A 24776-nucleotide genomic window follows, 5' to 3' on the forward strand; every position below is an offset into this window, starting at 1 on the left:
GAGTGTGCGTTGAATGTCGATTGATGGCTATTGGAGATTTCCCTAACTCGAGTGAAGTAAGTAGATCGATATACCTGTTATGTTTAAAAACAGCGTATCATTCACTTAAAGGAGCTAAATCGCTAATATTTGGGATCTAGAAATTGACACAAATGGGCCGCAACACATACAATAATATAATATGAATGTATATAAATTGATTTACAATCAATCGTTTCTATTTTTTCTGTAATTTCTAATCGAAGTCTCAATCGAATGGAAATCTCTACACTGTAACAAAAATTTCCGTGAAAAAACGTAAAAAATTCCGGAAACAAAAATTACCAGGAAAATTTTATCCGTATTTGTTTTTCCTGTAATTTACAGAAATTCCTTCAATTAACATAAATTCCATTTTCAAATACAGAAAAAAAAATCCTGGTAAATTTTGTTTCCTGACCATAAAGGTGATAAAAATTTCATTGAATTAACCATTGACTTTATACGCGTGCGTGAAATAGCTTTATTTAACGTCCGCTTCCACCGAAGTGATATCGCAAATAATTTTTAAACGTAACCTCTTTTCGCTATTATAAGAATCGAGAGCAAGGTATCACAAACCGCTACTCGTCAGTGGTTGGAGGCTTTCAGATGTAAGTTTGCGGTATTATCAATTCGCAGGTATGCAGACTCTGCCATAGAGACAAACCGACTTACACTGGCCAACCGGTTGTACTATCCGGACTTTTGCGTGCTTGATTACCAGATATTACAACCTTAACACCCACAGCATTAAAACATACTTTTACATATTTATGAAAATACTTACAATCTGATTACCGTATGATGAATAACAATACACTTTATAGATCTTATAAATAATGGAAAATAGATATACATGTCAATTAATATACCAAACGTTACAAAATATGATTCTTCATATTATGGTTAATAAATTGAAATGAATACTATAACATGATGATTATTAGGAATGATTATATATGTATACGATTACTTATCGTTGCACCGTTTATCCCGTAAAACAACAGAATTAAGTCCATTACAGAACGGAATAAAACATTTTATCCCTAAATTTCACGGAACTTCCTTGTCATTCCACCGTTTATTCCGTAAAATAACAGAATTAAGTCCGTTACAGAAGGGAATAAAACATTTTATCCCTAAATTTCACGGAAATTTCCTGTTTAATACTGAATATTCCACAGAAATACATAAAACACGTAATTTGAAGAAATAATTCAGACAATTAACACAATTTCTCCAAAAAATCCATCGATTAACAGAAAAAAGGTGTTAAATTACGGAATTCGGCCACATAAAAAAATGGATATTTTTTACAGTGTAGCGTCTGGTTATTCCAGCCTACGCCGATAGTATTTATTGCGCATGCTTCCAGATAAGAATATAGCGTCACCGTTTGACATGACTTGTGGAATGTGCCTAGCTTCGTTTTTCGAGTCCTTTATTACCAATAGCGCTGATACACATTATGGTACACGATTCGTGTACCAATTGTAAAATGTTTATTGTGTCTTAAATATTAGATATCAGATATCAGAAGCCCATCTTTTTCCCGGTAAGATCACAACATCAATGTTGATTTAAACCGACAATTAATTCGTGTTTTCAATGTCGAAGATTTTGGATGATATTGAGTTAGAGACTTAGCTACTTTAAACTGATTACCTATTAGTTCTCCAATCCAATCAATCTTTGTTACCCCGATCAAATCGAAATTGAAATGAAATGAAATGGGGTTTATCGTCCTTCTGCTTCGACTGGGCTAATGATGACGGACATACGCCATGCAGTATGCTATGAGGGAAATTGGGCCCGGTCAGCGGCGCTACGGCCTACACTTCCAATGGTGAAGGGATCTTTAAGTGCATGCCAATGTGTACACGGGACCTCGGTTTTTTGTCCCATCCAAACGACTAAACAGCTGTCCTTGTCAGGTCCACCGTTCTGCACCATTAACAATGGGAAACCACAGCGCGACAATATCGAGAGATAAGCAAAACAAAATGGCGTATGCAATGCACCTTGTCGTGATGGAAATTTCCGCCTGTCGAATTATGTCAAGGGGTCTTTTACGTGCACACAAGCGTAGATATGGACCTCAGTTTCGTACCATCAGAGCGACTAGACCATGTGCCGTGTCAGCCCCTCCTTCTTGGACGACTAACAACAGGTTAATCACACAAAGCGGAAGGTGAAATAAAAGCTAATCGGAACTTGGGGAAGGGTGGGGGGGAGTGATTTATCACGTTGGCATTGGATTTATTTTCAAGTGGCGTGGTTCCGATTCCCAGAGGGTCGCCTGTTAAACCGCATTTACCCCCCCCCCCCCACTAGCCACTCTCTCAACGGGGTATTTTACGTGCACACAAGCGCGGATATGGACCTCAGTTTCGTACCATCAGAGCGACTAGAACACGTGCCGTACCAGAGCGACTAGACCATGTGCCGTACCAGAGCGACTAGACCATGTGCCGTACCAGCCCCTCCTTCTTGGACGACTAACAGCAGATTAACAAAAAAATCATTAAATCGATTTTCTTTGGAATAATAAAAAAAGCTGTGGGGATTATCAATAAAGATAAAAAAGAATACATCAAATAAAAGATTGTTTATAATATCTGGATTTTCAATAAAAACCATAAAAATGTTTTTTCTTCTTCAAATATTAACCGGAGAATCGACGGGAAGTCTCTGATTAGATATATAATTGAATAATTATGCATTTCAATTCAATTACAAATAAATTTAATAGAGCATTTATTAATAGAGCTGTTTATAATTACATGAAAATACTCTGACGTAATTATTTGATATTGGTGAGCCACGGTGGCTCAGTGAGTAAGTCGCTGGTTCACTAGCCTGGAGGTCCGAGGTTCGATCCGAGCAATGGTTGCGAACGTTGCCCGTGAATTTCCAGCGTGGTCTCCTCTTGTAAGTGGTGGAGAGAGAGAGAGAGAGAGAGAGAGAGGGAGGACCCGGCGAAAATCCACTAGTAGGCGACCCTACTCCTGACTCAATGACACACCTTGCGATCTAACCCCATAATTTGGGTGAGGTAGCATTATCACGGCAAGATTGATTTTGCACTGTATTAATCTATAAGAAGAGATCCATCTGGTCTTGGAGGGGTGGGGGGCATTTCCATACGGAAGAGTCATCTATCATGAATTCTGGGCAAGAATTAGGGTTACCCCAGGGTTACCCCTATCTGTATATCATGAGGTGTCTAACTCGGGGTGTGGGGATTTCCCCCGTCATCCCATCCGTCCTGAAAATAGACTACCCACCTGCATTTATCCACAAAAAAAGCTTAAAGAGAACATTGGATAAAATAGAGAAAGATGATATGTTGGTAATTATAATAAGTGTATAGGTAGGCTACGTGACAAAACAATATAAATACAATTTCACAGTGTGCTTTAAAAATACATATTTTAAAATAATAGACGGTATATTATCACAGATAAAACTATTTCAAAGCCGCTGGTATCGTCATCAAAAAATATATAATATCACCGTTTAATATCTACTCAATTCAAAGTTTAAACATACATTATGCAAGAGCTAAATTTATCTATTGCAGGTCTTTCTTTGGGCCTTAAATGTTAAATACATTTTTAATTAGACATTTATTAACATGCCAAGACCATAATCAACTCTCGATGCCGTTGGATACTCGAGATTTTAACTAGATTAGAACGGTCCCGCCATTTAATGATTTAATTTAAAAGTGAGGAAGCTAGGCTAAGCCTCTAATATACCAGTACCTTGGTTACGATAATACACAATCAATGCACACATCTAGTCAATACTACAAACAGTAATAACTTGGTTCAGAATAAAGTAATTTGAATGAAATTGTCAATATATTCATTTTACATTATCTATTTTAAACCTATTATAGCAAGAACGGTCAGCTCTTTATCCAAATCTTACATAATGTATCTTTAACAAACCAAAAACAATATTTAATTATTCACGGCGTGAAAAGAACCCATTTAAAAGTATAATTTAATATCCTGTGGGATATGTTTAGTCTCGTTCACCGAGCCGCTTCATTACCAATGGCGCTCGAAAACAATCTGGCACGGATTCGTTTGTCAATTTAAACATTTTCATTTTGTCTTAAATATTGGATATTAGAAGCTCATCTTTTCGCAGTAAGATAACAACATCAGTGTTGATTTAAATTGATCAATAAGTCGTGTTTGCAATGTCGAAGACTGTGGAGGATATTGAGTTAAGAGACTTGTCTCCTTTAAAGATTCAATGCTTACATTTCTGTACATATAGTTTATAAGGGATACAAAATCCTTCAAAGAATGACCAACGGCTTTAAGTTTATTTGATTTAGTCATAAGTTGGACGGAATCCGCTTTTACCAGAACTACCTCCACCAAAATTTACTGGTGCATCATTTCCTATTGCTCGCTGGTTTCGGGGAATTGACCCTTGACCTCCAGTCAGTGCGCGATACATGGAATCATCTTCTTCATCACCTGTCAGTGTTATGTTCCGTAAATTCGGCATCTCATTAAAGGGCAGATAATGCTCACCTGGTGAAGGAGAAAATTAAAATTAACATTGTTTATACGGCGATATTTTTCATAACATGCAAAATTGCACCAATATGACTAGTGGAATTCGATATAAGAGTAGGCCATAGTGCCACTGCTTGGGCAAAATTTCCGTCATAACCTGTCTTCATAAGCCCAGTCCGAGCAGACCAGTAGGACGTTAAACCCGATTTCATTTCTTTAGTCCCGTACTTAGTAAACATGGACAGGTGGGAAAACCTTAAAATGAGAGGGAAAACAATCATCTGTTGAAGACCCGAGGGAGAACTGTCTTCTCACAGAAATATTTATGAAGAACCACTGCCAGTCCAAACAAAGGTAGAGCATTTGCAACAGAAAACAATCTACACGTAAAAAGTGCACTCGCTCACACCCTATGCCAATTTACATACATGAGTAAACTATTCACATGGGTAAATGCTGCCACACGGTCAAATGTACTCACATATGGACGTTTTACACATTTGTATACAAATACCGTCATATAATTCAAACAAAGCTAACGCATGTAAGTATTTTAAGAGCAAGGGGCGTGGCTATTTTAAGAGCAAGGGGCGTGGCTATTTTAAGAGCAAGGGCGTGGTTATTTTAGGACCAAGGGGACGTGGTTATTTTAATAATTACCTATTGGAAGACCATTTTCAGCACGTATATCTTCTGTTTCAAAGAATGTTTCATGAACTTCCCAATGGCGATCACAAGCTGCACACAGGAAGTCGGAGAAGAATCGACCACATGAACACCCTGTGGAATACAGATTTATATAACGATATCAAATAGCGTCCCCTGTATTAGACAATCTCATTAAAAAACAGGAAGTCGGAGAAGAATCGAACACATGCGCATCCTGTGGAATAGAAATTTATATAACAACATTGAATTATAGCTTCCCTTGTATTACAAAATGAAATGAAATGAAATGGGGTTTAACGTCCTACTGTTCTGCTCCTAACCTGGGCTAATGAAGACGGGCATACGCCATACAGTGTGCTATGAGGGAAATTTTGCCCGGGCAGCGGCACTATTGCCTACTCTTATATCGAATTCCAACTGCCAAGGGATCTTTTACGTGCATTCCAATGTATACACGGGACCTCGGTTTTTCGTCCCATCTTAACGACTAGACAGCTGTCCTTGTCAGGCCCTCCGCATTTGTCTTATGAAACGGGACTATGTGCTTAAGGATATCTTGACCAGCCATCTGCGCTATAAGCGGTTGTATCTTATTTCAATGTTTAAATGCAACGGGATATTTTATCCAGCTACCAATGTTATACACAGGACCTCAGTTTTTCGTCTCATTCAAGCTATTAGACGCTTTTCCTTCCCTGTCGATCTACCCGGCACTATACTGACAAGACAAACCCATCTCAAACATCCTGGGATGGCATGAGCACGGTTACGTCTGGGATGGCATGTATCTGACATCATTAGACCAATCTGTGCAGAAACTAGGTCGTGAAACTGTGCAGAACAGTGGGTAGAACCTTAAAGGAGCTAAATCGCTATTCGTTGGCACCCAGAAATGGACACAAGTGGCTCGCAAGGCATATAATAATGTAATATGGATGTATATAAACTGATTTACATTCAACCATTTCTGTTTTTTACTGAATTTTTTAATCAGTTATGTTCGGCAAAATACGCGAAGAGTCCAAATTGAATGGCAAACTTTGGCTTCTGTTTATTCTAGTCTATTCCGGTAGTCTTAATGTTTAGCCTCGTTCATCACTTTATTCTGACACGCGAGGATAAAATTTTCATTGTGTCCTAAAAATTGGATACCAGAAACCCATCTTTTCAGGGTAAGATAACATTAATGTTGGTTTCAATTGGTCAATAGTTAAAGACTTAGCTACTTTAAACCCCATTTCATTTCATTTCTATTTCAGTTCAAACATTTTACGTGATATATATTCCATATACAGAGAATTTAAGAGTGACATGAAACCAACCTGACACTTTACACCTGTGACTTGTATTAGGGTCATGCTGTTCATGATGGTGTTTACATTTGCATTTGGCTCGCCATAACGCGGGCTCAAAATCACGACGTCTTTGGTGCCAAAATTCTCCGATTTCTTCCGGTCTAGCAGGAATCCAGGCATATGCTTTACAGGAACATTGTTGGCATGGAACTCGAACACTCCGACCTGATTAAATATTACATTTAAACCATGTATGATTGATTATAGATTATTGCATCTTTATTATTAAAATCCGTGTCTGTGATTAAAACTATACGCCACAGGCTTCCACAGTATCCAAGTAAACACTCGTTTTCTGATAGCCTACGAATTTGAGAATCAGAGTTTTCAAACGGTGCACTTAAGAAGTGTAGAGCTGTGTAGGTTTGTTGGTGACCATAATATTATGGCATGTTTTAACATTACTACTGAGGGTTTAACGTCCACTCGACACAAACTAGGTCATTTCGGGACTAAAATATGGTTTAACGCTTGCGTGTAGGGGTCTTTAGCAGTGGGAGGAAACCGGAGGACACGGAGAAAACCCACGAGGTTGGACAGGCGACCCTACTCCTTGTCACGTACAACCGGGGAATCGAAACCACGCTAGTTGACTCAATGACAGACTTCATGATTCAGCGCACACACGGTAACCATTCAGCCACCCCCACCCCCACCCCCGCCCTCGAAACAAGTTGTAGCCACTGCGTCATACACAATACCGTGCTGTAATACATTTCTACTACGTCAGTATACACATGAGGGCATTCCCAAGCACAGTGGCTCAGTGATTAAGGCGCTAGCTCACTAACCAGGAGGTCCAGGTTTCGATCCCGGTGTTGGTCTAGAGGAGAGAGAGAGGAGTGGGGTGAAACTAGAGGACCTGGAGAAAACCTACGAGGTTGGACAGGCGACCCTACTCCTTGTCACGTACAAGCGGGGAATCGAAACCACGCGAGTTGACTCAATGACAGAACTTATGATACCACGCGCACGTGTTAACCATTCAGCCACCCTGCCCGCCTTGGGACTTACCTGTGTATTTATTGTGCTCAGCTAACAGATGGCCACAGAAACATTTAGAATGTCTGGTTAATCTTTGACAATCATGTTTAAATTCTGGACATCGCCATCCTATATAGATTCCTGAAACAAAACAAAACATTGAGTCAAGCATTGTCTTAAGCCACCGAGGCCCTAATATTTCAACTTGTTTCAAATCCCTGGCTTTTTTTTTTTTAAGCAAGGAGTTTTAGCGTAATAAGCTAAATCATGGTGAACTATTTTTACCTCGTTGCATTAAACCGACACGTGCAGACAGTCCATTTAAGGCATCTTTTATGCAATGAAATAAAAAGGGGTTTAATGTCCTAATTTTCTGCAGCTATTGGGCTAATGAAGACAGGCATTTGCCATGCAGTGTGCTGTGGGGAAAAGTTTGCCCGGACAGCTACGCTACGGCCTACTCTTATTTCCAATTTCAACTGCCAAGGGTTATTTTATGTGCAGGCTAATGTACACACGGGACCTCGGTTTTTTCGTCACATCCGAACAACTAGACATCTGTCCTTGTCAGGCCCTCCGTCCTGCACCACTGGCAATGAGGAAATTACGTCGGAAAGTCCCGATGAGCTTTCCCGGTCAACCTAGGGATCGAACACGGGAAGTTCCGGTTAGCCTGCCGAGGGCTTACTCACTGGGCCACCGTGGCTTCCCCATCTTTAAAGAGAAGACAGATAAAGAATTGAAATGGGGAAACCACGCTAGAAAATCGAAAGGAACTTTCTGGGCCAAAACCGGGATTGAACTCACGACCTCCTGGTTAGCTGGCAAGCGTAGTAATCACTGAGCCACTGTGACTTCATACAATACAAGAACTCGGTGGTTCGATGAAAAGCTATTCTCATCCATTGGCACCAGTAAGTATCGTGCTTTATGAGACAATGCTGATGGGAATGATAAATCTAGTTGGGCGGGACACTGGTCGTATATTATGACTGTATGGAGATGAGGGATCCACTCGTCATATAAAGTATATAATTTACCGGTTCTCTGTGCTTCAATGGCGGCCTCTGTTTCTATATCAAACAGTTTCTTTAACCTGGGAGCAAAATCATCATTCATAGCACGAGCAAATGACACTACGTCATAATTCTTAGCTGGTTCAATCTTTCTCATTGTATAACCTGTTAATATAAAAATACAATGTGAACGCTGGTCAAGGGTATTATATTCAAGTGTCATGGGTTAAAGTCCAAGCTTGTGCGTGACATGGAGTCAGGTCGCTTGTCTATCTGAATGCTTTGATTTCCTCCCACTCCTTCAAGCAAGCTAATTATTCGTATACCATAATTATGTTAGTCCCCAAAATATCCTATTTTGTGTTAAAGATGGGTTCCCAGAAAAGATATTTATTGGGTGGTTATTTCCTATACAAGTATGGTAATTGTGGTATATATGGAAGGTAGAGATATCCAATCTTACTAGAAAAATACTGGATTCCCCGAAAAACACTCATGGAGCGTATACAGGACAAAAATGTAAGGGTTCCCCTAATCAACAGCCCGACGATTAGGAATTTCTGCACGCGTTATGTCAAAGGTCACACGCGAACATTGAGCGCTTGATGTACAAGTTGATAAACTTTATGAAGAGTTAGGAGTACAACACTTTCTGAGATAAAAATGACGGAAAAAGACGAGGGTAGTGGATAATCCGAGAATTTAATTAGGAATCGATATTTCTAATAAATAGTAAGCGATTAAAGACAGCATCGTCTTATGTATGCAATGAATTCTCGTCTCACTTCCAAGAGAGCAAGCTGATTAAAATACAGATCTATATTTCGTTTCGTTTTTATATACTTTCGATGGCCTACACTACATGAAGATCTGACAAGTTATAGCGATAGGTCACGTCAGGGGTCAAAAGACCGACTTATGACCCTATGGCGTCAGACATTTGATTAACCAATCAGCATTGATGTTACTAGTGGATTACCCACAGTTCCGTGAAAAACACGCCTAAAGTTCGCCGTAACAGACCGTTTCATTGGCTTATCCCTGACACCATTCAGAACACGAGTTATGCCCCCGTCAGACCGGGTAGGCGTCCTTACTGCTCTGCTGCGACCGTACGGCGACAAGAAAATGCACAAGGTCGCCGGCAAACGTGAATGTCAAATAAAATTACAAACTTGAAAAAAGTTGCTTTCTCACAGCTTTCCTGATCAGATTGCAGAACCTTGGCGTTTGTTTTTAACGTGCTCAAAATATACGCCATGACTCGGCGGTCATTGGCGACCATAGAGACCACAGCACGATTAGTGGCGTTTCCACCACGCTATTACCACGCTTATGGCGATCTTGACGCCCTCTGAGGCCATTTTCCGTCTCCGTAGCAGCGTAGTAAGGACGTCACCTCGGTCTGACGGGGGTATTAAATAACAACTCTTCCATATCCAAGTGTAGTAAAGACAAGTAAAACGAAATTTTGAATTATAAAAACGAAACGAAATAGGATCTGTGTTTTAACTAGATTGGTACCGGGAACCCATCTTTAAGTATGGGTTATTGTCAAGGTCCCACTGGGGAAAAAATCATCGGCGATGTGGAAATAAACAAATTTTCTCCCAATGGCCCCCATCGGTAGTACATAACCGAGGCAAAGAATGCCCAGTGGGACCTAGGCATAAGCCCTTCCCACCCGGGATATCTGCGCACTGTCAGGTCAGTGATAAATACTATAACAAACGACAATAGGTTGGTCAGCTTGCAAAAGTCGGGTTTACAACAGTCTTACATTTCATTTCGAGTGAAGTATTAATAATATCCCGTCACAAGAGGATGACCGTGTCCATTTTGTAAACATAAATTATGGTTAATTTTGTGATTTTATTAACACAACATAATATATAAAATTTTCCCAAGACTATAACCACAAAAAAATATATTCATTGGCTTTGGTTTTATAATGCTAATAGAACGAGAACGGATGTTCTATTTATAAGGCGATGTCCAAGAGACTATGTAGGCCTAAATGTACGTCATGTTTCACCCTATTCAATGACTATGCTGGCTATGTTTCACTATATTCAATGGCTATGCTGGCTACGTTTCACTCTATTCAAGAGTAATTGAACTTGAAATCTGGCGGCCCCCGTCTTTTAAGCCTATGATTGTATTTGTAGACTTGTGTCGTGTGTATGTACCATTCCGGTTAGGTTACCTTCAGGGTGGAGAATTCCGTCAATTTCTTTCATTTTGATTTGATTTCCACCAACTAGCGGTGCCATGGCTTTATTCCCTCGTGCAACTACAGCTTTATTTGTTGTTTTTGGTTTACTGGTTGCTGCTGTTGTTGATTTACTGGAACTACCAACAGCTCCTGGTTTAGAAGCAGACGATTTCCCACCAGTTCCCTAAATTCGGTTTAATGAAAAAACAAGACATTTAATTTGCTTCGCATGTTCGTGTGGGAATGGGTTTATTAGTTCCAATGGGTGGTGAATATGTTGAAATTAACGAACAAGGCCACACTAATTTGATTTGCTGTTTACGGTGTCTTGATAAATAAATAGAAACATTAGATAAAGAGCTGACAGTTCTCACTATAATAGTTTTAAAAAAGATAATGAAAACAGAATGTATTGAAAATTTCAGTCAAATTGCTTCACTCTGAACCGAGATATTAGGAATTCGATTTTAAGCTAGACTCGATGGTCATTACTACCGTAGGTACTACAATAAACAACTACTCGATTATCCATTTTTACGTTAACTCATCCATCACAAAACGTATTGAAATCCACTAAATACGACATGTTAACGATGACATCGAAAGTTGGTTATGGTCTTGATAATTAATTAAATAATATCTATATAAAGAAAGACATGCAATAGGCACGTTAAGCTCTTACATAATGCATGTTTAAATCACGCGAAAGCTGTTTTGTTTAAAATTTGGAACTACAAACTTTTGAACTGCACAACTAGTGGAAGGAATCTTGCCCAAACAGCGGCATTTCCGACTAGTCTTCTTCGAATTCTAATCGTCAAGGATTCGTTCGATTAATGTCTGGGCAATCTATTTCTTTTTTTTTAAATTGGAGATTTCGACATACTCAGAAACAAAACAACAACAACTAAAAAAGAGAAATTCTCTAACCATCAACTGAAAGAAAAGGCAAATATTTTGCTTTACAAGTCGGCGCAAACTAAGGTATCAAGTGATCTTACAAATTTTTATACGCATAGTCGCTGCCATTTTAAATAGCCGCAACATCAACGGTGGCGATCTCTAAAACGTCGCCTGCAAATTGACTTCACACACACACAGCCGTGATTTCGGCAGCATTCGGCAACATCGTTGGTTGCCTAAATATCTAAAAAATCGTGGTTTTTTTTTTGTCTCTGATGTGATCAATGAGTTGTTAACATTCAATTAAACGCTTGCATGAAGTCAATTATGTTACAATACAGAATATTTATTGATGGGAATATTTTATTGTGAAATGATTTTTAATAACAGGAAACACATTTAGTGTTTATGCTTTCATCGTTATCTATTATTCAATTCTGGAGTAAATTAAACGAACGGGCGTAAAGCTCTAAATCAATCTTCTCCAGAGCCTTCGACATTACAAACACGAATTATTGGTCCATTCCAATCAATGTTGATGTTTTTATCTTACGGTGAAAATATGAATAATTTTAAATCAGTCGGAGACGTCGTGTACTCTCTGCTCAAGGTGCCCATTTGTAATGCGTAAAGTGAAATGTCAAAGCGTACTCCTGATGTAGACTGTGTTAACCCGGCACGAGCGACCGTCATTCGATTTAAACTGCTCACAATCTGATTAAAATACAGATCTATATTTCGTTTCGTTTTTTAAGCTTTCGGTGTCCTCTACTACTTGAAGATCTGGTCGGTTGTAGGGGAAGGTCGCATCAAGTTTCATAGAGCGGCTTTTGACCCTATGACATTAGGCATTTGATTGAACAATCAGCGTTGATGTTTCTTATAGTGGTATACCCACAGTTCCGTGCATCGCACGCCAAGAAGTCGCCGTAAGAGACCATTTAATTGGCTAATCCCTCACATCAACCAGAACGCAGGTTATATAACAACTCTTCCATGCCCAAGTGTAGTGAAGACAAGTAAAACGAAATTTTGAACTATAAAAAAACGAAACGAAATAGGATCTGTGTTTTAATGGGATCGAACTGCTCGCGGATTTCGACGAACATAACTGGTTAGAAATTACAATAAAAACGTTTTTAAAAATTGAATATAAATCAGCATAGATACAGTCATACTATATTAATATGTGCCCTTTGGTCCAATTTCGTCCATTTCTGGACAGGTTCCAAAGAATACAGACTTAGTTACATTAAAACGGAAATAGAATATACTTGTAGGTTAAAATTAATTAAATGTGGTGATTAAAATCGATATCTCATATGCACTATCACACAAATATAAACTAAATATCTAATCGTTTATTCAATAAATTTTTTCGTCAACATTCAGAAAATTTATTAGTTTCATTAATAGATGGTAGAAATCTAACGTGCGTCAAGTAAATATTCAAGTAATAAACAACTTATCATCAATATATTCCACTTCCGTTGGGTGTTTAATTGATTCGCCACTGGAAGTACTTGACTAAACGTGCTGGAACGTATCTCTTTCAATCCATTTAAAGGTGTCAATTGAATGAACCCGATAATTACGGGGACACGTTATGCGTGAAAACTGAATATGTTACTACCTCGACCAATCAATGTGACACTGTTTGTAACATGAATTGATAATGTTGAAACCAATGCAAAACCGTTCTAGCTTCAACCATGTGTAGCAGGTGTTCATCAACGAAAACAGAGAGAGAGAGAGAGAGAGAGAGAGAGAGAGAGATGTGGTTTAACCTCCACTCGACACAAACTGGGTCATTTCGGGACTCACATATGGTTTAATTTTATTTCAATAATTCGCTTGCGCGTAGTAGTCTTTGGCAGTGGGAGGATACCGGTTGGACAGGCGACCTTAATCCTTGTCACGTAAAACCGCAGAATCGAAACCACGCCATTTGACTCAATGGCAGATTTATGATACAGCGCGCACGTGCTAACCATTCACCCCCCTCCCCCCACAACCAAACCCCAACGGAAACAGGCAGTGCCCTATCCACATTTTGATCTCACTATCAATTACCATGGACCTTATCCTACCTGTTTGGGTCTGGCACCAGATGGGTTTGGATTCTTACTCATGGTGTTGTATTATGTTGTATTAAAACCTCTACCCTACAATAAATAATTAATTGAAAATAAATCAGTGTTCCTACATAATTTTATTAATATAAAATGCGAATTTCCTTTATTCATTTTAATCTCGGAAGTTCTTTCTGTGAATGAAGTGGAAAGAATAACGTGAACCATATAACGTAACGTCCATTACACCCCCATGTTGTAGGTTCAAATTCAGGCCCGTCCGAGATCTCGTGAATATAAGCTAACATTTCGAATTAAAATAAAATCGGGTGTAAATGAATATGGAAAAGATTGTGTTCACACTTTTGGACGGGAGTAACAGTCGGCACTTGAAGGAATTTTAATTTCTTACATCATCTTATCTAACATACCAATATTGTAGTATGCTTGACAAGATAATGTAGGAAATTTTAATCCCTTCAAGTGCATGTGACCTGGGTGGCGACAGTATACGACTACGTAAATACAGTCGTATATTTAGGCCATACATTGCTTCAGGGGGTTGAACCCCAAATTAACTCGCATCTTAAATGCAGTTATCTCCCTTGCACACACTGTTGGTCTTCTCTGTACTCGCTTTCCATTAAAAAAAAGAAAAAATAGACTGACTCATATTATTTAGCATAGGCTACATTTAACCTTTACAAATCGTTATATCGCGAAGAAAGCCAAAATTGTAAACGTCGAATTAATTTCACCAAAGTGTTCATTCAAGAAGAAATTAAAAGCGTTTATTACACTATTTAGTATTAGGCTTAGTTGTGAAACACAAATTGAAATAACCTACACTAATTCCCAGTTCCACCATTTGTAAACAACTTGGTTGTTATCAAAAATAGAAAACGGAAATACCCTTAATAAAAATAATTTCCTAAAGAATAATTATTTTTAAAATTCATTACAATACTAGAAATTGTTATAAGTGGGAGGCATTTTGTACGAAATAAAGAAACGGACAAGTTCCTATTTTACGAACTACGTATTTTCTCGGACAAGCCACGTGACCATAGCTTTTCAAAATGTCGGATGATTGGGGTGAGAAACATGTGGATTCCCATATTTTTGACGATCTTGATCATAATATTACATTTTTTGAAATTATTTTTGTGTTTCTTTGTATTTCAGACGCAGACGATTTCGAAGTCAATGATTTCAAGAAAGAAAAGAGTGATAAATGGGATGGAGAAGACGAAGAAGAAGGGATCAAGGTAGATAATTTTAAAAAAATAGGATCGGGCGGGGTTGAATCATCATGATTAACAATGATGTGTTTATTCCATACGGTTATGAAATTTGGTTTTTGATTAATCCAGCCAATTAGGCCGATTAACTGCTAGGTGATCTAGGACTACTAGGAGTAATCATTTACTCAGGAGACTGTATTTATTACTAAAATTTAAAATAAAAAATAAAGTGTTTTCGTCCCCTATTTAGTAAATATAATTTAGTATTTAATAATATCATAATAAATATGGCCAAATAAAGAAACTTCCATTTGTAGTTGTTGATACATGTATATCAGCTCTGTTTTGAGTCAAGAAGTTTACTCTGTTATTTTGTTTCCATCTGATACGGTACCGACACATGAACTTCCAAGTTCCCTGGTGTGGCTCAGTGAAACTACTTTAACTAGTGACTAAGATGTTGGCTGAACACTTATGTATATAAGTGAAATTGCCTTGATTATATCTTATGCAGAGGATGACATACGTGTGTGTTGTGAAGTTTTTAATTCATGATTTCTTTGTAACTTCTGAAAGTGAAAGTGAAAGGAATTTAACCATTTTTGTACATAATATTAATTATTATATAACCCTTACACTAGATTCAACTTTCAAAATATGGTAGTTTGCAAGGGATACAAAATCCCTTAAATGACTATCAACAGCTTTATTAATTTTGTGTATTTATTTTTAAAGGACAGCTGGGAAGATGAAGACAAAAAACCAGAAAATCCAGAAATGAAAGGTATGCTACTCTTGTGATGAATTACGCTCATGCTAAGAGAGGGTGAGAGGGATGGTGTTTAATGTCCACTTGGCAAAAACTAGGTCATTTCGGGACCAACATATGGTTCAATTTTACTACAATAATTTGCTTGTGCGTAGGGATCTTTATTAACAGTGGCAGGAATTCAAAGGACCTAAAGAAAAGCCATGAAGTTGGACAGGCAATCTAACTCCTTGGGGAATCAAAACTATTGCACTTGACACAATGACAAACCTTATGATCTAAAGTGCATACTGCAGTACGTTAAACCATTCAGCCACCAAACCCCCTCACTCAGGCCAAGTAACATAATATCTTTATTTTATTCCAAGTTTAATTTGTCCACTCTTAGAAATAAAAAAAAAAACAGGCTAATGCCATGCAGTGTACTATGGAGGCACTTTTGGCCTTAACAACTTTTCCACCTACTTAAAGGGACAATAACACTCTTGCTGGCTTGAAAGCTCCAGAAAATAAATAATATATCTATCTAAGTACTAGATGTTTAAGTGTCCTACCTGTTGTGTAAATTATCCATTACATCCTATTTTACTTGTCCAGAGGGTTCGAAAATATTTTTAAATTGAAGTTTCATTTGAAAAGGTTTACGTTAGACGTTTCAAACCATTATGTTGAATTTTTCAAAATTTTTAAATAAGGTGTGTTAAGATGAAATTTGTATCATCAATTAATTGAAATATTCTAAAATAGTACAATTTGTTGACCAGAATAAAGATTGGGACATATTATTCAGTTACAATAAGAGTGGTATTGAGCCTTTAACTGTATTACATTCCAATTGTCAGTGTGTGGGTTTTTTTTTGTCCCATTCCAACAACTATACACTTTTTCCTTATCTGGCCCTCTACCACAGTATCTCGGTCATTACTGGGATGAAATCCAAGATCTGGTTAGTTAGCCAGTGTCGTTCTCACTGAACCACCGTGCCTTCATTGCATTTTTCGATAATATCTACATTTCGATTGATTAATCTACACTGAAATGTACTCAAATGGGTAAAGAAAACTAAATTAGAAACATTAGATAATTTCACAGCTTAGATTCATTCATAAAGCCCATCAAGAGTTGTCAGTGAAAATCATAAGTGGGCAAGTGGCACTGACTTGTATAATGACCATATTATTATTATATGCTATATGTGACTGGTGATAGCAAAATGAGTCTTAAGTCGCAGAAGTAGATTTCTAATTATACGCTAATTTGTGTCCCGAGTGCAAAAATTTTCAAAATTTGGTTTTGACCATTTTCGAATACTTGATCATGTTATTTATAGTACTCATTATAATATTCAACACACTACTCAGCCAATAGCGGCGTTCAAAATAGTAAACAAACCAGCCTTGTTGCTATGTGACGTTGTGGAGGTCGTAACCCAGTGATGTCAATGACGTTGCGACGTCTGATTGGTTGAACTCTGGCGATGTCGTCTCAACCAAGATGACATCCGCCTTTCGAGTTTTCGTCAATAGACATAAAGTTATGAATAAAACTGTAGTCATTTTTTTTTTTAAAAATGCGTAGTTTTAGTACATAAACCTCCCTTGTTTAAATGGCGATTTTTCGAAAGAGCAAACCGTGGCGAAATGTCTGAACGGTTTGACATCTTTTAAGTTGTCTGCATCAGCCAGTGTTCAACAATGGAACAATCTCGTTTTGGATTATTTTTGTGACAACATTCCCGAAAGCATGGTTTTATTGAAATTACGTGTGTCATGTTGAAATCTAATGTTCTTAACAATTGTGTCAAGTTTAGTGGAAGTTTGGCATTTTTAACCATGACTTTTGTCATGAATAACAGAAATTATTAACATAATCTTTAAACAAAGTTTTCTCGAAATAGGCCTTTCTGGACTCCCAGACTTTGAACTTGAATATCTCGACGATGTAGCAAGGTAGAGCAATGATTTTGGTATCATTAGACAGCTTGTGACATTCTCTTTAAGATGACGTATATAACTCATTTCTGAATTTTTGGTCATTAAGACTCATTTTGCTGTCACCAGTCACATATATCGTCTACAGTTGATGCTGAATGGAATTAAGCCACTGTCAGACTCCTATATCCTTTCAGAGATTTAATTTTCACAATGTACAGTAATAGTTTGCAAAGTATTAACAATCGCTGAAACGGTGATCAAAGGTGTCGTAGTCAGTGGCATTTTCCCAAAATGTTAAGAAGTCCTCTTATTTCAGAAATATTAAATAAATAGTACAAATATATTGACTTTGAGTAAAAAAAAAAAAATGTTTATTTATTTGATAGCATACCAGAGACCAAAGAAGAAACCGTTAGAGCAAAGAATAGCTGAACGAGAAGCAGCAAGGAAACAGAAAACGGAGGAAGTTAGATTAGAACTTGTAAGTTAAAGAAACATTTGGATCTTTCAAATTAAAATGACATTATTTTGCAGCTTCATAAATTTAATCACATACATGTATATACGCCATACAGTTTACTATGAGTGAAATTTTGCCTGGACAGCAGCACCACGGCCTACTCCTATATCAAATTCCAACTGCCATGGGGTCTTTGTAATATGTATTCAAACGACTATACATTGTACCTTGTCAGGACCTCTGTCCTACACAACTGACAAGGTGGAACCACACCAGAAACTTTCTCAGCCAACGCAAGGATAGGACACAGGACCTTCATGGTTAGCGAGCCAACCTCTTACTCGCGAGCCAACATGGCTCCCCCTTTGAAACGACAAGTTTGTTTAATATGGTAAATCTGTTTAATTACAGGAAGAAAAGGCCAGATTTAAAACAGCGGAGGGTCAGCAGGCAGAAAAATTACGTATTAAAAAAATTCAAGAAGAATCAGATTTTAAACTTGCTAAAGAGGCTTTTGGTATGATTCTGTTTTTCTTAATTTAATATTGGACAAGGTTATCCATAATCACATTGTTTATGAATACTGATTACCGTGTAAATAAACTATGAGAGGGACGATTCCTTCGTAAATACTTTTGAAGCATTGATGATCTAACCCTAGTGCATAGAAGGCTGCCAAGCACTTCTTGTGATTTTGGCTGGTGTGTGGGGAGATAGTCTAGTTGTTCAACATGTGCGCGTAAAATCACAAGATGTGGTTTCTATTCCCCTCTTGTACGTGACAAGGAGTACACTTAAACGATCCCTTGACATTCGTAGTATACTGAATTAACCCAGTAGATGCAGAGTAGCATTACCCCAGTGGTGCAAGATGGAAGGCATGGAAGGGAGCACGGTCTAGTTGTTTGGATGTGACAAAAAAAGCAGCCCTGTGTGCACACTGGCGTACACTAGGCAGTTGTAATTCAACAGAGTAAACGTCATGGTTTATGCCTGTTGTTATTAGTCGGTTGGGTGCAGAGCAGCACTGTTTCATTTGTAGTTTGTCTGATTTGTAAGCTTAGAGTAATTAGGGAAATAGCGATTTGTAATCCAAGGCTTCATTCTTGTTATTTCAGGTATATCTAGTGAATTAGAATCTATATCTGTAGAAACGGAAGAAGATTTTAAAAAATTATCCAAAGCATTAAAAGAAAAAATAACATCTTTTGAGGTAAATATAATCTATTTATTTATATAATCTATTGAGTGTTGGACTCCATAGCTAGAAGAATGTCTAGGTTTGATGGTGGTGGAAAATAGTCAAATTGTGAGAGAGGGGTTGGATGGCCAAATGGTTAAAGTGTGGACGTTGTATCATAAGGTCTGTCATTGAGTCAACTGCTGTGGTTTCAATTACCCGGTTGTAACAGACAAGGAGTAGGGTCACCTGTCCAACCTCGTGGGTTTTCTCCATTTCCTCTGGTTTCCTCCCACTGCTAAGGACCCCTAAACGCAATCGAATTATTGAAGTAAAATAGACCCATATGCTAGTCCCGAAATGATCTAGTTTGTGTCGAGTGGACGTTAAACCCCATTTCTCTCTCTCTCAAATTGTTAGAACACTTAGCTATCATGGCTTCTGCAAGGACATGGAAAGTGAGACTATTTGATTGTTTGGGAGAAAAATCAACCAATTCCACATGTGTACATCTCAGTGTACACATAGAGGAACCTATCTGATGGCACAAAAAAAATCTGATCCACTGGTGTACATATAAGTGCTCCTATTGGAATTTGAAGAAGAGCAGATGAAAATGCTACTGCCTGGGCAAAATTATTGCATTGCATACATAACTATAGAAACGGAATTAACCATAATAAATGCAGAAGAACTGCACTATATACAAAACAAAAACAATAAGACCGGGCAAACTCATAGTGCTGGCACGATATTAATGAATCGATGTATCATGCTTCACCTTCCAGTGATACATAGAACACAATTTTTATGGGAAACAATCACTGGTTTTATTTCTAAAAAAATCAGTGTTCTGTTTCTCAGTCACTATATGCCATTTAAAGATTAGTGTTAATCATTTTTTTATCATTTATCTTTACAGAAACATAGTTACTACTCAAGATTTTTAGAAAATTTAATTCAGGATTTAGCCGTAGATTGTAAGTTGTTTATATAGATTCCAATATAGCTCACTACAAGTTGTATTTTTTGTCCCGTGGAACTAGCAACATATTGTTGTCTAATTGCATTCGTTTCTTGGGGACACAGGTTCTCCGGTTTTCCTCCCACAGCTAAAAGATCTCTTTCTTTAGAAAATAATTGAAATAAAATTGAACCATATGTTAGTCCCAAATTGGGAGAATGGGATGGCCTAGTGGTCTAGAGTGTTGCCCTTCGAGTTCTGGCTGGTCGGACACCTCTGTCTTGTGGTCATGATTTCGATCCTTGGTGTATTACTCTGGGTAAAGTTGGAATTCGAAATAAAGAGTAGGCTATAGTGCCTCTGTCTGGGCAAAATTTCCCAGTCTTCATTAGCCCATTTGGAGCACAACAGTAGCCCATTGAACCACATTTCATTTTCTTTCATTTAGGGGGCTAAATGGGTTAAGACTCTTGCTCACTAGCCTGGAGGTCGGGTGTTCGATCCCAGCATTGGCCGAGAAAGTTCATCCAGATTTCTCGGCGTGGTTCCCGCTTGTCAGGGATGCAGGAAGGGGATCTGACAGCTGTCTTGTCCTTTGGATGGGATGGAAAACCAAGGTCCTGTGTACACATTGGCATGCATGGAAAAGATCCCTTGACAGTTGGAATTCGATATAAGAGTAGGCCATAGTGACGCTGTCCTGGCAAAATGTCCCTCATAGCACATTGTATGGCGTATGCCCGTACATGCAGATTTAACATTAAATATTGTGCTTAAAATGTTTTATTTTTATTTCAGTACCAGCAGAAGATATAAAAAGAATTAGTACAACTTTTACCAATTTACATCATGAAAAAGAGAGACAAAGAAAGGTCAGTTATTTATAAAATCGGAGTTGTCTCCCATTTTCTATTGTGCTGGCACAATATATCGTTGAATCAATGTATTTCAATTCTCCTTTGATTTGCATATTGAATCATGAGACTCTGAATTGATGTAAGTAACCTGTCATAGTGTTGCTGTACGGGCAAAATTTCCCTAATAGCACACTGTATAGCGTATGCCTGTCTTCATTAGCCCAGTGATCAGACATGGAATATATGAAAAGCAGAACGTTAGACCATGCAGCGTGCTATGAGGGGAATTTTGCCCGCACGGTGGCACTATGGTCTACTTTATATCAAATTCCAACAGACAAGGGATCTTTTACGTGCACGCCTGTGTTTTTACGTCCCATCTGAACAACTATATGTTGTCCCTTGTCAGGTCCTCTGTCCTGCATCACTGACAAGGGGGAACCATGCCAAAAAATCCTGAACTTTCTCAGCTAATGCATTGATTCAACATGCGACCTCCAGGTTAGCGAACCAAGGTCTTACCCAATGAACCACCATGGCTCCCATCTTGGAACAAAAATTTACCCTATGTAGGTCACAAAATGACATAAATATTGTGTTGACAAGACTTACAACCCAATTCTATTTCTTCAAACTTTAGATACATTAAAGGGGCATTAGGTCAGATTAGATAAAGAGCTGACATTTCTTGCTATAATAATTGGAACATGGATAATGAAAAGAGAATATGCTGAAAATTTCACTCTGAACCTAGATATTGGCGATTTAATTTTAGGCTAGCCCTGATTGTCATTATTATGATGATAAACAATCTTGAATGTCCATTTTTGCGGTTAATCCTCAATGGCCATTAAACGGCGAATTGGATTCAAATCAAATGAAAATCGGATCCATCAGATGGCATCGACAGTTGATTATGGTTTTGTCATTTTAATTAATGTCTAATTAATAATTTATATAACATTTAAGGCCTAAAGAAAGACCTGCAATAGGCAAATTTAGCAATTGAATTATGTGTCTTTAATACTAGAATAAATTAATAGTTTATATAACATTTCAGGCCTAAAGAAAGACCTGCAATAGGCAGATTTAGCTCATGTATAATGTATGTTTAAATGAAAAATTAAATATCGACTGTGGAATATTTCTACTTTCGCTTTATTCTTTAGGAATTGGAGAAAAAGAAGAAAAAGAAAAACAAAGCAGTGATAAAGATTGATAGAGCTGATGATTTAGATCTTATAGGCGATGCTACAGGAAATTATACTTATGAAGACGACGATTTTATTTAATTCATGGCCGTGACAAATTTATCATCCAGTTACAACAGTCTTTCTACTGCAGTATAATATAAAGTGACCTTGAACTCATGTCAGTTGTGACCTTGAACTCATGGCAGTTGTGACCTTGAACTTTGCTCTACATATGTGACCATATTTATGACCTAGATTAAAATCAAATTTTTAAAAACAAAAGACTGTACCAATGTTTGCATATGCTATATTGAATTGTATAGCAAATATTGAATTGTACAGCTAAAAGGCTGATTGGCAATTTCATTTGCATAACCTGGGCTTCGTGCAACATGGCCGGTAACCCTGTCTAGACTAAGGTCGACTGTCTTGATCCTACTGTGTAATTAAGTGTCAATGTTTATGATTTTCATCTGTGGAAAGTCTTTTTGTGGTGTGGGGGTTATATAATTATAACTGATTTGCATGAATCTGTATATCTTATCCGTTAAGCGCTTGGTATATGTAAATATTGACTACACCCAGTTCCTTGGAGAAAAAAAGAGATATAAATACATCCATGATACAGTCCAAAATGGCTGATCTTTATGGTTGTTTTGGTCGGTCTAAGTGCTAAAGGGTTTAAATCACATTGGACGTTCTCAGAAGAAAATAAAAACATTCTACCATACATTTCTTGTCTACAATAAAACAATGCGCTCTATTTATAATAAACTAGTGATTGTATTCCATGTAAATGGTGGCCATGTCGCAGAAAGTAGCCTGCTAAATTAAATAGTTTATATAGATTTTCCTCGCATTATGCTGTGTTAATGTGGGCCTTTAACCCAGCTTTAATAGTGGTAGCGAAATCAAACCAAGCTTTGATGTAAACCTTTGCATTATTAATAAAAGAATATACGATTTGATGCCTAAGGCCAAACCAAATTAATAATTCATAAATAGCAACTGAAGTCTTCGTTTACTGGTATTATGGGGTTTTTTTTGAAAAAATGAAAAACTTAAAATTTTGGGACTAAAAACTTTGAGACGAGCAAACAAATACTTTTTGTTGCTGAATTAGTTTTTTTTTTCAAAAGAAAAGGATGCAATAGTTTTTTTCCATAACAAAAGGAAGCAATGATTTTAAATAATTGTTCACCAAAGAACAAAAATTTAATTTGGTGTGGGCTTACTATTTTGTTATTCTGCAAGTCAGTGGTGTTAATATTAATTTCTGTTACTCAATTCAGAAAAAAATACAAAATCAATTGTAACTTAGTTATCTTTGTTCACATTTAATCAATTTCAAATGGTAACTTAACTGCAGGCCATAATCCAATGAAATTTGGTATGGTATTGAATGGCTATTATTATTGTTTATTTTTAAAAATGCATGAAATTTTTAACTTCAAATGATATATAAATAAATAAATATTGGAAGCGAAATGGTATTACCTTGTAATTTAATAAATATTAGATATCTATTTTGTTTTGGTTATAATCTTTTTTTTTTATGAATAGTAAGAGAAACCCAAGTGCACATACAGTAGGGCCTTAATGTAGCAATATTAAAAATATTTTCATTGACAAATATAAACCATGGTCAGTCTGTGTCGGGTGTTCGATCCCTGCATTGGCCGAGAAAGTTCATCCGGTTTTTCCGGCGTGGTTCTCCCTTGTCAGTGATGCAGTACGGAGGGGCTGACAAGGAAAGCTGTCTAGTCGTTCGGATGGGACGAAAAACTGAGGTCCCGTGTACACATTGGCATGCACGTAAAAGATCCCTTGACAGTTGGAATTCGATATAAGAGTAGGCCGTAGTGCCGCTGTCCGGGCAAAATTTCCCTCATAGCACACTGTATGGCGTATGCCCGTCTTCATTAGCCCAGGTTAGGAGCAGAACAGTAGGACGTTAAAACCCATTTCATTTCATTTCATATAAAAGTCTTAAATTATTCGGCAATCAAAATACGGCTTCTCTACAGAAAGTGACATACCATTTTATAGCCAATTACATATTGATTGAAGCTTACAAACCTCTCACAAATTTTTAAAATTCTTTGGCCTTCAAAATTAGGTTTCTTGAAACAGAGAAAGACATTATTCAAGAATATTGGTTAGACTTCTTAAACATACATTATGCAAGTTATAAATCTGACTATTGCAGGTCTTCTTTAGGCCTGAAATGTTATATAAACTATTAATTAGAGATTAATTAACGTATCCAGACCATAATCAACTCTCGATGGCATCGGATACTCAAGATTTTAACTAGATTAGAACGGCTCTCCATTTAAAAAATTAATTTAAAAATGGGAAAGTGAGGCTAAGTCTCGAATATACCAGTGCGCTGGTTA

General features: G+C 37.4%; 1 protein-coding gene and 1 long non-coding RNA gene across 3 annotated transcripts in view; one reads left to right on the forward strand and one right to left on the reverse strand.

The window, feature by feature from the left end:
• Positions 1-2614: 2614 nt before the first annotated feature.
• The window catches only part of LOC126818650 (protein FAM221B), a 107377-nt gene continuing 85215 nt past the window's right edge, over positions 2615-24776 (reverse strand). The window contains exons 1-8 of one of the 2 annotated variants that reach the window (XM_050546175.1): positions 14624-14681; positions 13795-13869; positions 10793-10985; positions 8611-8751; positions 7601-7711; positions 6554-6751; positions 5223-5342; positions 2615-4577 (exon numbers count right to left, since the gene is read on the reverse strand). In XM_050546175.1, coding sequence (XP_050402132.1) covers positions 4372-4577; positions 5223-5342; positions 6554-6751; positions 7601-7711; positions 8611-8751; positions 10793-10985; positions 13795-13836 — 1011 coding nt within the window. In that variant the 5' untranslated portion in view covers positions 13837-13869; positions 14624-14681 and the 3' untranslated portion in view covers positions 2615-4371. Of the gene's footprint in view, positions 4578-5222; positions 5343-6553; positions 6752-7600; positions 7712-8610; positions 8752-10792; positions 10986-13794; positions 13870-14623; positions 14682-24776 lie in introns of those variants that run through there. The other variant, XM_050546176.1, reaches the window with a different exon arrangement.
• On the forward strand, positions 14814-23903 carry LOC126818686 (uncharacterized). Its single transcript, XR_007679302.1, has 9 exons — positions 14814-14871; positions 14962-15044; positions 15756-15804; positions 18110-18204; positions 18595-18700; positions 19302-19396; positions 20286-20343; positions 21126-21199; positions 22354-23903. It is a non-coding gene; the product is annotated as an uncharacterized LOC126818686 (long non-coding RNA).

Source organism: Patella vulgata, chromosome 4, assembly GCF_932274485.2.
Source record: "Patella vulgata chromosome 4, xgPatVulg1.2, whole genome shotgun sequence".
Taxonomy (NCBI): Eukaryota; Metazoa; Mollusca; class Gastropoda; family Patellidae; genus Patella; species Patella vulgata.